Raw genomic sequence first — 12,714 nt, forward strand, 5'->3', positions numbered from 1 at the left:
TCACGCTGATGTTCGCCGCTCTATTTAGTTATGTTGTCTCTGTCAATCATACGGTGATGGGCGGGAATCACTCAACGAGGTGCGCTATTTGCACTTAGCCTAAATAGACACTGCAAAATCTGCACTCAACGTCAGGTCAATGTCAATGTCCAACCTAAAATCAACCTAAAATCAACATCTAATGATGCTACAGCTTGACGTTGTGTGGACGTTACCACTATGACGTGTAGCAGATGTTGGATTTTGGTTGCTATACCTGATGAATAAATGTCAATATTTTACATCAATATGACTTTGGTTTAGGATGTTGGCTTGACGTTGGATTTTGGCCACTTTCTAACAACCTAAAATCAACCAAATATCAACGTCATTTGACATCGGTATTGGACATCAAAGTTATGTTGTCTTTAGACGCTGGTCACCTGACATCACAACCTAACTTAATATTAACATCTTATGACGTTGTGTGCCTCTAGAGCAATAAATAAATGCACTACAGAATGTTACGTTTACACACTTATCCACAAACTGCATGTAAATGCATCAGCTTTTCACAGCTTAATACTCACTACTCTTTTGAAAGGTCTACTTTTTAACACATACTTTGAGTAATATTTACTTTTACTCTATGTGGCGAGGGGGCGGGGCCGAGAGCTGTAGGAATGGAATGAGGCCACCGTGTAAGTGAATGCACCTGTGCTGCGCACCGGCCTCGGATCCCACGGAAGGAGCTCTGGACTATAAGAGAAGGAATGATGGCAGAGGAAGCCAAGAGAGGACCGGGCCCGGGAATATTGTTTTACTTTTGCTTTCAGTTTGACGACAGTCTCCGTGAGGAGCTGCCGTCCGTTTGTTTGAATTTAGACGGTTGTCTCCGTGAGGAGCTGCCGTTACTGTTATTAATAAATCATTTAAAAACTGTGTCGGTTCTCCGCCTCCTTCTTCCCAAAGGGCCGTGAACTTCATTACAGTGGTGCCGAAGCCCGGGAGAAGGAGGGACACGTTGTCCAGATGCCCTCGCCGCTGAGAGAGGGGGCGAGTGTTCGGGAGTTAACCCGAGTGGGGAAGAAACCCGTTCGTCTGCTCTGAGTGCCGGGGCGGCCTGAGGCTGGCGAGGAAAGGATCTGCCTGCTGCCGTCTCCCAGCATGGGGAGGAGCAGGGGACGCGGGGCTCACCACCGGAAGGGAAAGAGCTGAAGGGAGCCATCCCACAGAACCCGGGGGAGTCGCCGCGATCCGCCATGATGCCGTAGCCTGCATCCGTCCACCGAAGCGGGAGCGGAGCAGGAGACCAGAGATGCTGCCAGCCAGCCAGAACCGCCGCCGGACACCAGAAGATGAACGGGTGGATAGATTCCTCCACAGGGCTTGCAGCACGTCGTCGCATCTCTCAGCTGGTGGAGGACCGAGTGGCATCGTGTCTGGAGAACCGAACCCCTTAACCCCTTTTTTTTTTTTCCTCTCTCCCCTTTCTCGGTCCACTCTGTCTTTCCTCCTTTTTTCCATCTCCTTTTCTCTCGGCCCGTCTCATGGGTCTCGCGGGTGCCCTTGGCCTGTGATGGGAGATGGGGGTATGTCACGAGGGGGCGTGGCCGAGAGCCGTGGGAACAGAATGAGGCCGCCGCGTAAGTGGATGCACCTGTGTTGCGCACCGGCCTCAGATCCCACGGAAGGTGCTCTGGACTATAAGAGGAGGAACGATGGCAGAGGAAGCCAAGAGAGGACCGGGCCCGGGCATATTGTTTTATTTCTGCTTTCGGTTTGACGGCAGTCTCCGTGAGGAGCTGCAGTCACTGTTATTAATAAATCATTTAAAAACTGCGTCGATTCTCCGCCTCCTTCCCGGCGGCCAAAGGGCCGTGAACTTCATTACACTCTACTTTAATTACATTTTTAGCCAAGTAATGGCCAAAGTATGATTTTCAGCACTCTTTCCACCACTGCTCTCATGTCATTTCAATCCCCAGAGATCTTCATTCATTTACATTTAGTCATTCAGCAGACGCTTTTGTCCAAAGTGACTTTCTCTGTCCAAAGGACTGGCTCTGGTCTTTGTAAAATATGTGTAACTCAATCAAATCTGCACTTGTAATCATTTTTTTTTCTTAAAGAAGCAGTGTGTAAATAAAAAATCATCATAAATAAATAATGACAGATTCATCACTGTTTCTCCGCCTGATGATTTGATGATTGTGTTTGTTCTAGAACATTCTGCTGGTGCAGAGACAGATGAGCGTGATGGAGAATGATCTCGAGGAGTTTCAGAAAGCCCTGAAAAGCTACGCCGACACCACCGCCAACCAGAACGACAACCTACAGTAAGGAAAACACAGATTTACTAGAGATACGAATCATAGAATAAACCTATGAGATCACAAAGAGTTCGAGTTTTTGTCATAAAAATTTTTACAGTGTTGTAATAAATGTCAATTTTTGGATATTATGATTTATGTATTATCTTAAATGTGAATAAATACACTTGGTTTCCATTGATGGATGGTTTGTTAGGATAGGACAATATTTAGCTGAGGCACAACTATTTGAATAATAAATCTGTAATCCTAGGTTTTAAAAATAATTTAAAAATACTGCGAAACCAAAGCGCTTATTATTTTTGCTTTGTTTTATTAATGTATATTTGCTTGAAATATATTCATATCACAGTTTGAGCCTCGGCTGGGTCAGTTGGCGTTTCCGTGTGGAGTTTGCATGTTCGCCCTGCGTGTGGTACAGGTGAATTGGGTAGGCTAAATTGTCCGTAGTGTATGTGTGTGAATGAGTGTGTATGGATGTTTCCCAGAAATGGGTTGCAGCTGGAACGACATCTGCTGTGTAAAACATGTGCTGGAGAAGTTGGTGGTTCATTCCGCTGTGGCGACCCCTGATTAATAAAGGGACTAAGCCGAAAAAAATTAATGAATGAATATATATATTTATATATATAGCTGCAAAACTAAATATTGCAATGTCCGATTTTTTCAATATCGTGCAGCCCTAGTTTTGAGTAATATAATGTATTTTTGGCTATTGCCAAAGAATATACATTTGAAACATGTATTTTGGTTCAAAGTCACATATTTCAAAAGAATATTAACCATGCGAATCCTGACTTATTCTGAAAATCGATGTATTTTTTAAGAAATGGTTTAATCCTTTGTTATTCAATACATACATTTTTATAGCTCAAATAATGTGATATAGAATATACAGTGCATCCAGAAAGTATTCATAGAGCTTCACTTTTGCATCTAAGCTGAGTGATCGGGGGAGAAGGGCCTTAGTCAGGGAGGTGATCAATAATCCAATGGTCACTCTGTCTGAGCTCAAGCGTTCTTCTGTGGAGAGAGGAGAACCTTACAGAAGGACAGCCATCTGTGCAGCAATCCACCAATCAGGCTTGTGTGGTAGAGTGGTCAGATGAAAGACCATCCCTGTCTGGAAGTTGCCAAAAGGCATCTGAAGGACTCTCAGACCGTAAAAAACTAAACTCTCTGCTCTGATGAGACTCAAACTGAACTCTTTGGAGTGAACGCCAGGCGTTACGTTTGGAGAACAGCAGGCAGCGCTCATCACCAGGCTAACAGCATCCCTACAGTGAAGCATGGTGGTGTTGGCATCATGCTGTGAGGATGTTTTTCAGCAGCAGGAACTGGAAGACTAGTCAGGATAGAGGGAAAGATGAATGCAGCAATGCACAGATACATCCTGAATGAAGACCTGCTTCAGAGTGCTCTTGACCTCAGATAGGTGTGACGCTTCATCTTCCAGCAGGACAATGACCCAAAGCACACCGCCAAAATATCAATGGAGTGGCTTCACAACAACTCCGTGAATGTCCTTGAGTGGCCCAGCCAGAGCCCAGACCTAAAGGCTGATTTATACTCCTGCGTCAAACGCCGGCGTATGCTATGGCGCTGACACATAGCCCCTCGCCGTGGCCGTTGGCGTCGCTGACGTGCACCTCTCAAAAAATTTAACTACACGTCGCAACGACACGTAGCGCAAGCTCTGTGATTGGTTGGCTTGTTAGCGCTGACGAGTCTGGGCGGGACTGAGAGCCGCGTGAATGGTGCGAGCCCGATGGAGCGATTGTTTACAAGTGTAGAGTCTCGTGAAGGAGCTCCGGATGGAAAGTTTTGTTTTGTGTTTACCTCATAGTTAAAGTTGTTGCACGTCCGCCGGTTCCTGCCTCAAAATGAGCGAGTTTGAGCCACTTGTACATCCAGGAAGTGTTCAGGAAAAGCAAAACAGCAGAGAAGAAACTCGACACAGAGGAACATTTACACCTCACTGCTAACTAGTGTTTCAGAAGTGTTAATGCAGACCAACAGAGACAGCGCGCAGAAGTATAATTGCACAGCTACGCGCGTTGCATGCGCCGTGGGTTACGCCGGTCACTTGACGCAGAAGTATAAACCAGGCTTAAATCCTATTGAACATCTCTGGGGAGATCTGAAAATGGCTGTACACCATTGCTTTCCATCCAACCTGATAGAGCTTGAGAGGTGCTGCAAAGAGGAACAGGCGAAAATTCCCAAAGACAGGTGTGCCACGCTTGTGGCATCATATTCAAAAAGACTTGAGGCTGTAATCTCTGCCAAAGATCCCTAGTAGCAAAGAATTCTGGCCCGGGTTTGGCAGAGGTGACACCATTTTTAAGGCGGCACACAAGATTTGGGCCAGATGAAAAACGTAGTATTTGGCCCAGATTTAAAAATTTGATAAGTGGGCCATGTGAGTTTGGCCAGTCTTGACCCACATTTAAAATACACTAAAATCATTTTTGAGTAAAGAAAAAAAATTCTACCAATCAGGTCACTTTGAGAAAAAGCGTGCCCATAGTGTGCCTAAAGCGCATCACTCCATGGGTTTATCAATTTCATTGCAATCGTGACACACCAACCTATCTGGCCCAGTTCAGGCCCAGTTATGAGTTATTAACTCGGCTGAGACTTGGCCCAGATATGGTCTGTGTTTGGCCCTTGTCTGGAAGCCAGATTTGGTCCAGTCATGTACCGTAATTCACTGCGGCATGTGGGCCAAGCAAAACCTGATTGTGTGGGCCAGAGCTGGGCCAGAGAAATTTTGCTATGTGGGATGCATCAACAAAGTATTGAGAAAAGGCTGTGAATACTGATGTACATGTGATTTTAAAGCTTTTTTATTTTTAATAAATTTGCAACAATTTCAAAAACTCTTTGTTCACATTGTCATTATGGGGGATTGTGTGTAGAATGTCGAGGAAATAAATTAATTTAATCCATTGTGGAATAAGGCTGTAGCATAAACAAATGTGGAAAAAAAGAAGCGCCATCAATACTTTCCGGATGCTCTGTACATGCAGGAAGAAATATCACTTTCAATCTTAGGCTTCAATCTTTCAGTTGTCTGAACAAACACTGATTCTAAAACCATCCACATGCAACTTGATTGAAATTAACAGAATTAAGACACATGTCTTCATAAAGACCGTACTCTATATGTAGTCATAAGGCCTAGTGTACATTTTGTGGCAAATGAATGAAATATAAAACACATCTCTTTTATGATTACATAGAAAAGTCATTTGTGTTTCTCTGAAACGCTGCAGGAGTAACTGTAAGCATTGAGTTTAGCGCTAATGTTCCCGTCAGATGATGTTAGCACTGATTAGCTCTGTGTTTCTGCATCAGTGTTTCCATCCAGAAGCTTCCTGAGAAGAGCTGCTACATCATCTATGAGTTCTGGCAGGACCGCATCTCCTGGATGAGGTGAGTGTGTGCCTGTCTTATGTCTGTGTAATGATTTAGAGAGCCCGTTCAGGGGTTTTCAGAAATCAAATCCTAATTAAGTTTATTTTTGCGAGCAGAAGACAAGCACGGCCTGCTCTGAGGGTCTGTTCTGCCTCCTGCTGAGTCCTGCGTCTGCTAGACACACACACACACACACACACACACACACACACACACACACACACACATTTACATTACTGTGACACAGTTTGGGATCACAATTACACACACACACACACACACACAATGGGATGTCACACACACACACACACACACACACACACACACAATGGGATGTCACAATTACACACACACACACACGTTTGTTTTTGTGAAAAGTGGGGACATTACATAGGTTTCCATTCATTTTATACTGTCCAAACTGTATACTATATTGCCCCCACCCCACCCCTAAACCCAACCATCACAGGAGACTGTGTTCTGTAGGATTTATAAGCATTTTGAGAAATAAGGACGTCACCAATGTCCTCATATTTCACCTCCTTTTTGTAATACCTGTGTCATACCCATGTCACTATACAGATTTGTGTCCTGATATGTCACAAAAACGCGTACACACACACATACACACACACACACACACACACACAGAGAGACCATGATTACACTGACTCAAGGAGGAATCTGATATAAGAGACTAAACTGGAGACAGAAGTCAATAAAAACGTTCAGAAATAAACAACATTCACATTTTAAACAATGATTTAATATTATATTTTGGTGTATTTTTGATCAAATAAGACTTCCATAAATCTCTACCCCCCTAACCTTGATTTAGAGATCTACATAAGCGAGATGAGTGTGTGTGTGCATTTGTATGTGCACCTCTGCGTTTTGCAGGCAGATTGCTGAGAGTCTTTAAGGAGACTCATTTCAGATTAGCAGATGGTCTCGTCTAGTAGCACAAATTTCCCAAACACACACACACACACACACACACACACTGATCTCCAAGATTTACACGTGACGCCTCGTGTTACCTAATCTCATCTGTGATGCTTGACATGATGTGGATCTCATCTTCCCCTTAAAGAGACAGCGAGCTTGTCGGCAGCTAGCTCTCTGCAACTCTCACATGGTCGCCCACTGAGGCTAAGGCCCCGTTTACACTAGTGCGTTTTAGTTTGAAAACGCATAAGTTTTGCTACGGTTACGCCAACCGTCCACACTACGCCGGAGTTCTCGAGCGCCGAAAACGGAGCTTTTTGAAAACGCTGGAGAGGCCGTTTTCATTCTGAAACGCTGCTGCTCCGTCTCAGTGTGGATGGGGAAAGACGGAGACATCTGAAAACGGAGGCGGGGCTGCTGACGTTCGCCTATCTGATTGGGGCTTTTCCTCAATATTAAGTAGCCCACACACAGTTCAGTCTCGCATCCTCTTCTTGTAAGTTAAGACTTCGCAAGTTTGATCAAGGCTGCAGTCTCCCCCTTCTCAGTTTGATATGGAAAACATACCGAGGACACGGGTAAATCTTCTAAGGGAACAGTGTACTTTATAACTTCATTCACATCACCTTGGCTACGTTGTTTCACTTTCTCAACAATAAAATGTAAACATGATATAAGGAACTGCCTATTTTCTTTTTAATATCAGAAAACTTAACAGACAGCAGAAATGTTGAGGCGTCGTGCTGGATATATGAGCGTCATCGTCACTGTGTGGATATTTATAACAAAACGGAGCCGATAACAACTGCCTCCTTTCAATTTCAGTGAAAATACGAAACGCACCCTCTCTTTTGCTGAATATCAGTTTTAATAATCGATAATTATAAAAGTATAACATACAATAAGTTTATACATTGTAGGAAATAAAGACGAGCGATCAGTCAATGTACCTGGATTAATCATTAACTTATCTTTGCGCTTTACCCGTGAACAAGTAACTTAATAGATGTCAATGACCAAAGTCAGGGAATTGGCTTATGTCGTTAGATAAAGACAACAACATGAATGAATTATCACGTTTAGCAAATATAGTGAGATTAGATCCAGCGGGAGATGCGTGATGAGCAGTCCGACAAGCAGAGCTCTCATCTGGGTAGACAGGCTGGAGCGCTTGCCCGAGAGTGTGTGTGTGGTCACGTGATGTGCGTTTTCAGCGTTTTGGTGTGGACGGAGAGCAGTTCAGAAACGCTGGGTAAAACGCGAGTGTGGACGCGGATCGTTTTCATTCTACAACGCCGATTTAAAACTAAAACGCACTAGTGTAAACGGGGCCTAAGTAGGGCTGGATGGGAGACCACATGGGAAAGCTAGGTTGCTGCCGGAAGTGGTGTTAGTGAGGCCAGCAGGGGGCGCTTAACCTGTGGTCTGTGTTTGTCCTAACGCCCCAGTATATTGAAGGGGACTCTATACTGCTCTGTGAGCGCCGTCTTTTGGATGAGACGTTAAACCGAGCTCCCGACTCTCTGTGGTCATTAAAAATCCCAGGATGTCCTTCGAAAAAGAGTAGGGGTTGGTTTAACCCCGGCATCCAGGCCAAAGTTGTCCACTGGCATGTTCATATCGTAATTGGCTTCATTACTCTCTCCCCTCTCCACCAATCAACTGGTGTGTGGTGTGCCGCAAAATGGCTGCCGTCATGTCATCCAGGTGGATGCTGCACACTAGTGGTGGATGAGGAGATTCCCCCCATTGTGTAAAGCATTTTGAGTGTCTAAAAAAGCGCTATATAAATTTAAGGAATTATTATTATTAATTATTATTATTATATAAAGTCTGCATGAGCTAGAAGCTGCAGTATATAAAACTGATATAAACATGTAAAGCTTGCAGATTGTCACTTCCACCTAAATTGGTCAACGATTGTTTTCACGTCACCTCATACTTCAGTTTCTCATCAAATCTTCAGACCAATTAAATGCTCTCTAGTATCTGACATGCCCCGCCCCCTTCTTCTCATTGGCTTTTCATTTGATGCGCTTGAGCTCAACCACTCTCACTGGCAGAGCTGTGATGAAGCAGAATGTTATTGGCTGTTTTTTTTAAAAGGGGAGGAGCTACTCCATGTCCCACCCTCTCTTCATTTTTCAGTTGAGATTAAGTCAAACATCGAATAAAAAAATGCACATTTTAAAGCACTTCATGGGACCTTTAATGCAAAGTAGCTCAACTAAATGTCCTGCATGCACATTTGGAGGATGTTGTTGATTGCTACATGTCATAATGTGAGTTTGTGTGTGTGTTTCTCTGCAGTTATTTGCAGTCTGACGCCAGTAAGATGTTCCAGCGCTGCATCATAGACATGCTGGAGGATCCAGAGATCGTCTCCACAATGCTCATGCCAGGTATAAGACAGCTAATTATTAAAGTTAAAGTTTTGAATAGTCTCTCTGAAATGGGGTATACTGTATGCCGAAGCATGCTAATAGGACTTTAATTTGCCAGTAACCTGGGTTAAGCGCTTCCGGCGAATTGAATGCCAATGCAAAATCCGACTCGTTTAAGGTCTGTTTTCTTTAAAAATCAGCGATCTCCACTAGCTGAGTGATATCCGATATAAAGTGGGTCTCAGATTATACAAGTAGCACTGCATTAAATTACATTTCCCCCGCCATGTCTTTATAATATGAGCATTTATTTTACTCTAGTATATTCAATAGAGCTTCTGCATTAGCCTGCCGATTCTGACGGGCGCGTGCGAGTAAACAGCTTTTTGTCTCGTTTTACGCTTGAGCAACTAAATGCATGCTAAAGTTTATTTAAATGAATGTATTTTAATGACATTGCAACATCGATGCTGTAAAAGGAACCGTATAAAATGGAAAAAAGTTCACAATAACAGGTCACTGGAAGTGTATCAGCATGGGAACAGCACTAGCTCGGCATATACCCTATTAAAACCCCATTTGTAAGTGTTTCCATGTTGTGGATGTAGGGTTTATGCAAGTGAGCTACTTCGGTCATGTTGATGTAGATCAGTAGCAGGCGAAAGATTCGAAAATATAATGACTCGTTAAAGTGATTCGGAGTCGAATCTTTCTTTTGAGAGACAATATCTTTGTTCATCATGCACCTTTTTATTAACCACTGTGCAGACTGTTTAAGGACCTTAGCTACTTTGGTCATGTTAATGTAAATCGCTAGCAGACATAATATTCGTAAATATAAAGACTTATTAAAGTGATTCAGAGTCGACTCTTTCTTTTGGGAGACAATATCTTTATTTATTATTATTATGCACTTTTTTTATTAATAACTTTGCAGACTGTTTAGGGACATTTTAAGAACAGATTCATTACAAACAAAAAATAAAATCTTTTTCAGAAACCCATATAATCTACTCTTTAATCATGGTGCCGAATGCACTTATTATTAATAAGTTCTGACGAATCATCTCTCTAATATTCATCTAATATTTATCTGTTTGTTTCTCGCAGCGTCCTGGTGGATCATGACAAACAACTAACAGCACGCAAAACACCATGCAGAACCCCAACCTGAAATCTGACCCTGGTGTGTCTTTATGAATTAATAACTAGCTCTAAAAAATCAGATGCATCATCTGTGCGCGTGGCACACTGCATTATAGATCATGTCTGTCTGATTGTTCACTGAAAACAAAAGGTGTTACGCAGGCTTGTGCATCATTAAGAACTGAATTCACACGCTTTTACATTCGCTTCAATTCCTGAATTTGAATTGAGGCTGAAAACGGGACACAGAAATGCTAAATTACAGAAAACAGAATAAGAATTACATCAAAAAGGCATTAATTTGAAGAAAATAATGTAAATGTTGTAAAATAAATTTAATTTAATTAAATTAATTTAATTTAATTATTTCATTTTTTAATTTAAATTAATTAAATTTTATTTTATTTTGTTACTTAATTTAGATTAATTATTTAATTTTATTTATCTTAATTTTATTTTATTATTTTATTCAATTTTAAATTTAATTTAATTTAATTATTTATTTATTATTATTTTATTTTAATTTATTTTTTAATTTAATTAAATTTTATTTTATTTTATTTTGTTACTTAATTTAGATTAATTATTTAATTGTATTTATCTTAATTTTATTTTATTATTTTATAAAATTTTTAATTTAATTTAATTTAGTTTAAAATTTAAATTTAATTTAAAAATAAATGTATATAAGTATTTTAAGTAATATCGGATTGTGTTATCAAGTTTATTTACATTCAATTAAATTAAAATTATGTTTATTTTAAGTAATTATGTTAAGTTAGTTCTAATGCACATTGATTAAATATTTAATTTTTAATAGTTTTGATGGCTTGTTTCAAAAGTTTAATGTTGTGTAAATAAATAGGTAAATAAAAAATGGATCAGGGAATAAATAGGCATAATTAGTCAAAGATATGTGTATGTTTTGGAGCTTAGTGTGTGAAACTAATGAAATTCCTCAGTGCTTGTATTGAATTTGTTTGAGATTGTAATTTCCTCGATTACCAGTTGACTTCAGATTGAATCGACTCTTCAGTTCTGAATTGTGTTCATCCTCGACACTACAGGCATGTCTGTACAATTCCTCGCATGTATATAAAATAAACTGCATAATTTGCTGCATTCTGTGATGAAGCTTGTCAAGCCGGTAGCTTTGAAGCAGATTCAGTCGATCAAGAAGAAAAACAAGACCATAATTAAAGCAAAAAAGATCTGCAACACCTTTAAGGTCATCTTTACTCCTCTGGATACCGGAACATGAAACTGCATGCGTTTAGGAGATGTTTTATAGTGTCAGCCAGGTTATTTCTCAAGAGCAGTTTGTGGATAGAATAGACTTTTGATGGAGATGTACAGTCCTGTCATTTCTCTGTAAACCTTCCTAACGGTGTTTAGAGCAGTGTTTCTCAACCACGTTCCTGGAGGACCACCAACACTGCATGTTTTGGATTTCTCTTTTGTCTGTCACACACATCACAGGTCTTTCAGTCTCGGCTAATGAGCTGAGGATCTAAGTCAGATGTGTTTGGTTAAGGAGACATGGAATATGCACAGAGCTGGTGGTTCTCCAGGAACGTGGTTGAGAAACACTGTTTTAGAGGACTAGTTCACACAAATCATTCATTTTCTCACTGAATTATACTCAGAAACTGCAATGATTGAAAATGCCTTGTGTTTAATTGTGAAAAGACTGAAATATAATTATACAGATTATATAGATTTAAATATAAAGAATTATTATTATGTTATAATCAACTTGATAATTATATAGAATTAAAATGATCAGAATATATTTCTACAATGTTTTAAAATTATATATATATATATATATATATATATATATATATATATATATATATATATATATATATATATATATATATATATATATATATATAAATGAGTTATTGCAAAGAAAATAAATACAAACCACTACTTTTGACAGAATTTTATTTATGGATTTTTACTTTTTTTTATCTTATTTAATATTTTCCTCCAACATATTTATTTGGGTCTATTATTTATTTTTTGGGTGTATTAGTTTATTTATATATATATATATATATATATATATATATATATATATATATATATATATATATATATATATATATATATATATATATATACATACATACATACATACATACATACATACATACATACATACATACATACATACATACATTAATTTTGTCTAATTTTATTCAATTTAAACTCAGCTAATGCCAACTTAACAATTTACATTTTTGTAAAGTCAGTTTGATGTAATTTAAGTTCAAATGACTCATTAATTTAATTAGATTCAACTTTAAACTTTAGATATAAGCAAACCATGTAATTTATAACAATATACACTCACTGGCCACTTTATTAGGTACATCTGTCCAACTGCTGGTTAATGCAAAGTTCTAATCAGCCAATCACATAGCTTCAGCTTAATGCATTTAGACTGATAGACATGGTCAAGACGATCTGCTGCTGTTCAAACTGAGGATCAGAAG

At 39.7% G+C, this 12,714-nt stretch overlaps 1 protein-coding gene across 1 annotated transcript in view; it reads left to right on the forward strand.

Moving 5' to 3' along the window:
• necab3 (N-terminal EF-hand calcium binding protein 3) overlaps positions 1-10,516 on the forward strand; it is an 80,052-nt gene extending 69,536 nt beyond the window's left edge. The window contains exons 10-13 of the mRNA XM_087258221.1: positions 2,206-2,318; positions 5,673-5,750; positions 8,991-9,082; positions 10,175-10,516. Coding sequence (XP_087114347.1) covers positions 2,206-2,318; positions 5,673-5,750; positions 8,991-9,082; positions 10,175-10,203 — 312 coding nt within the window. The 3' untranslated portion in view covers positions 10,204-10,516. The remainder of the gene's footprint in view (positions 1-2,205; positions 2,319-5,672; positions 5,751-8,990; positions 9,083-10,174) is intronic.
• The last annotated feature ends 2,198 nt before the right edge of the window (positions 10,517-12,714 follow it).

This window comes from Danio rerio, chromosome 6 (assembly GCF_052040795.2).
Source record: "Danio rerio strain M-AB ecotype USA chromosome 6, GRCz13ab, whole genome shotgun sequence".
NCBI lineage: Eukaryota > Metazoa > Chordata > Actinopteri > Cypriniformes > Danionidae > Danio > Danio rerio.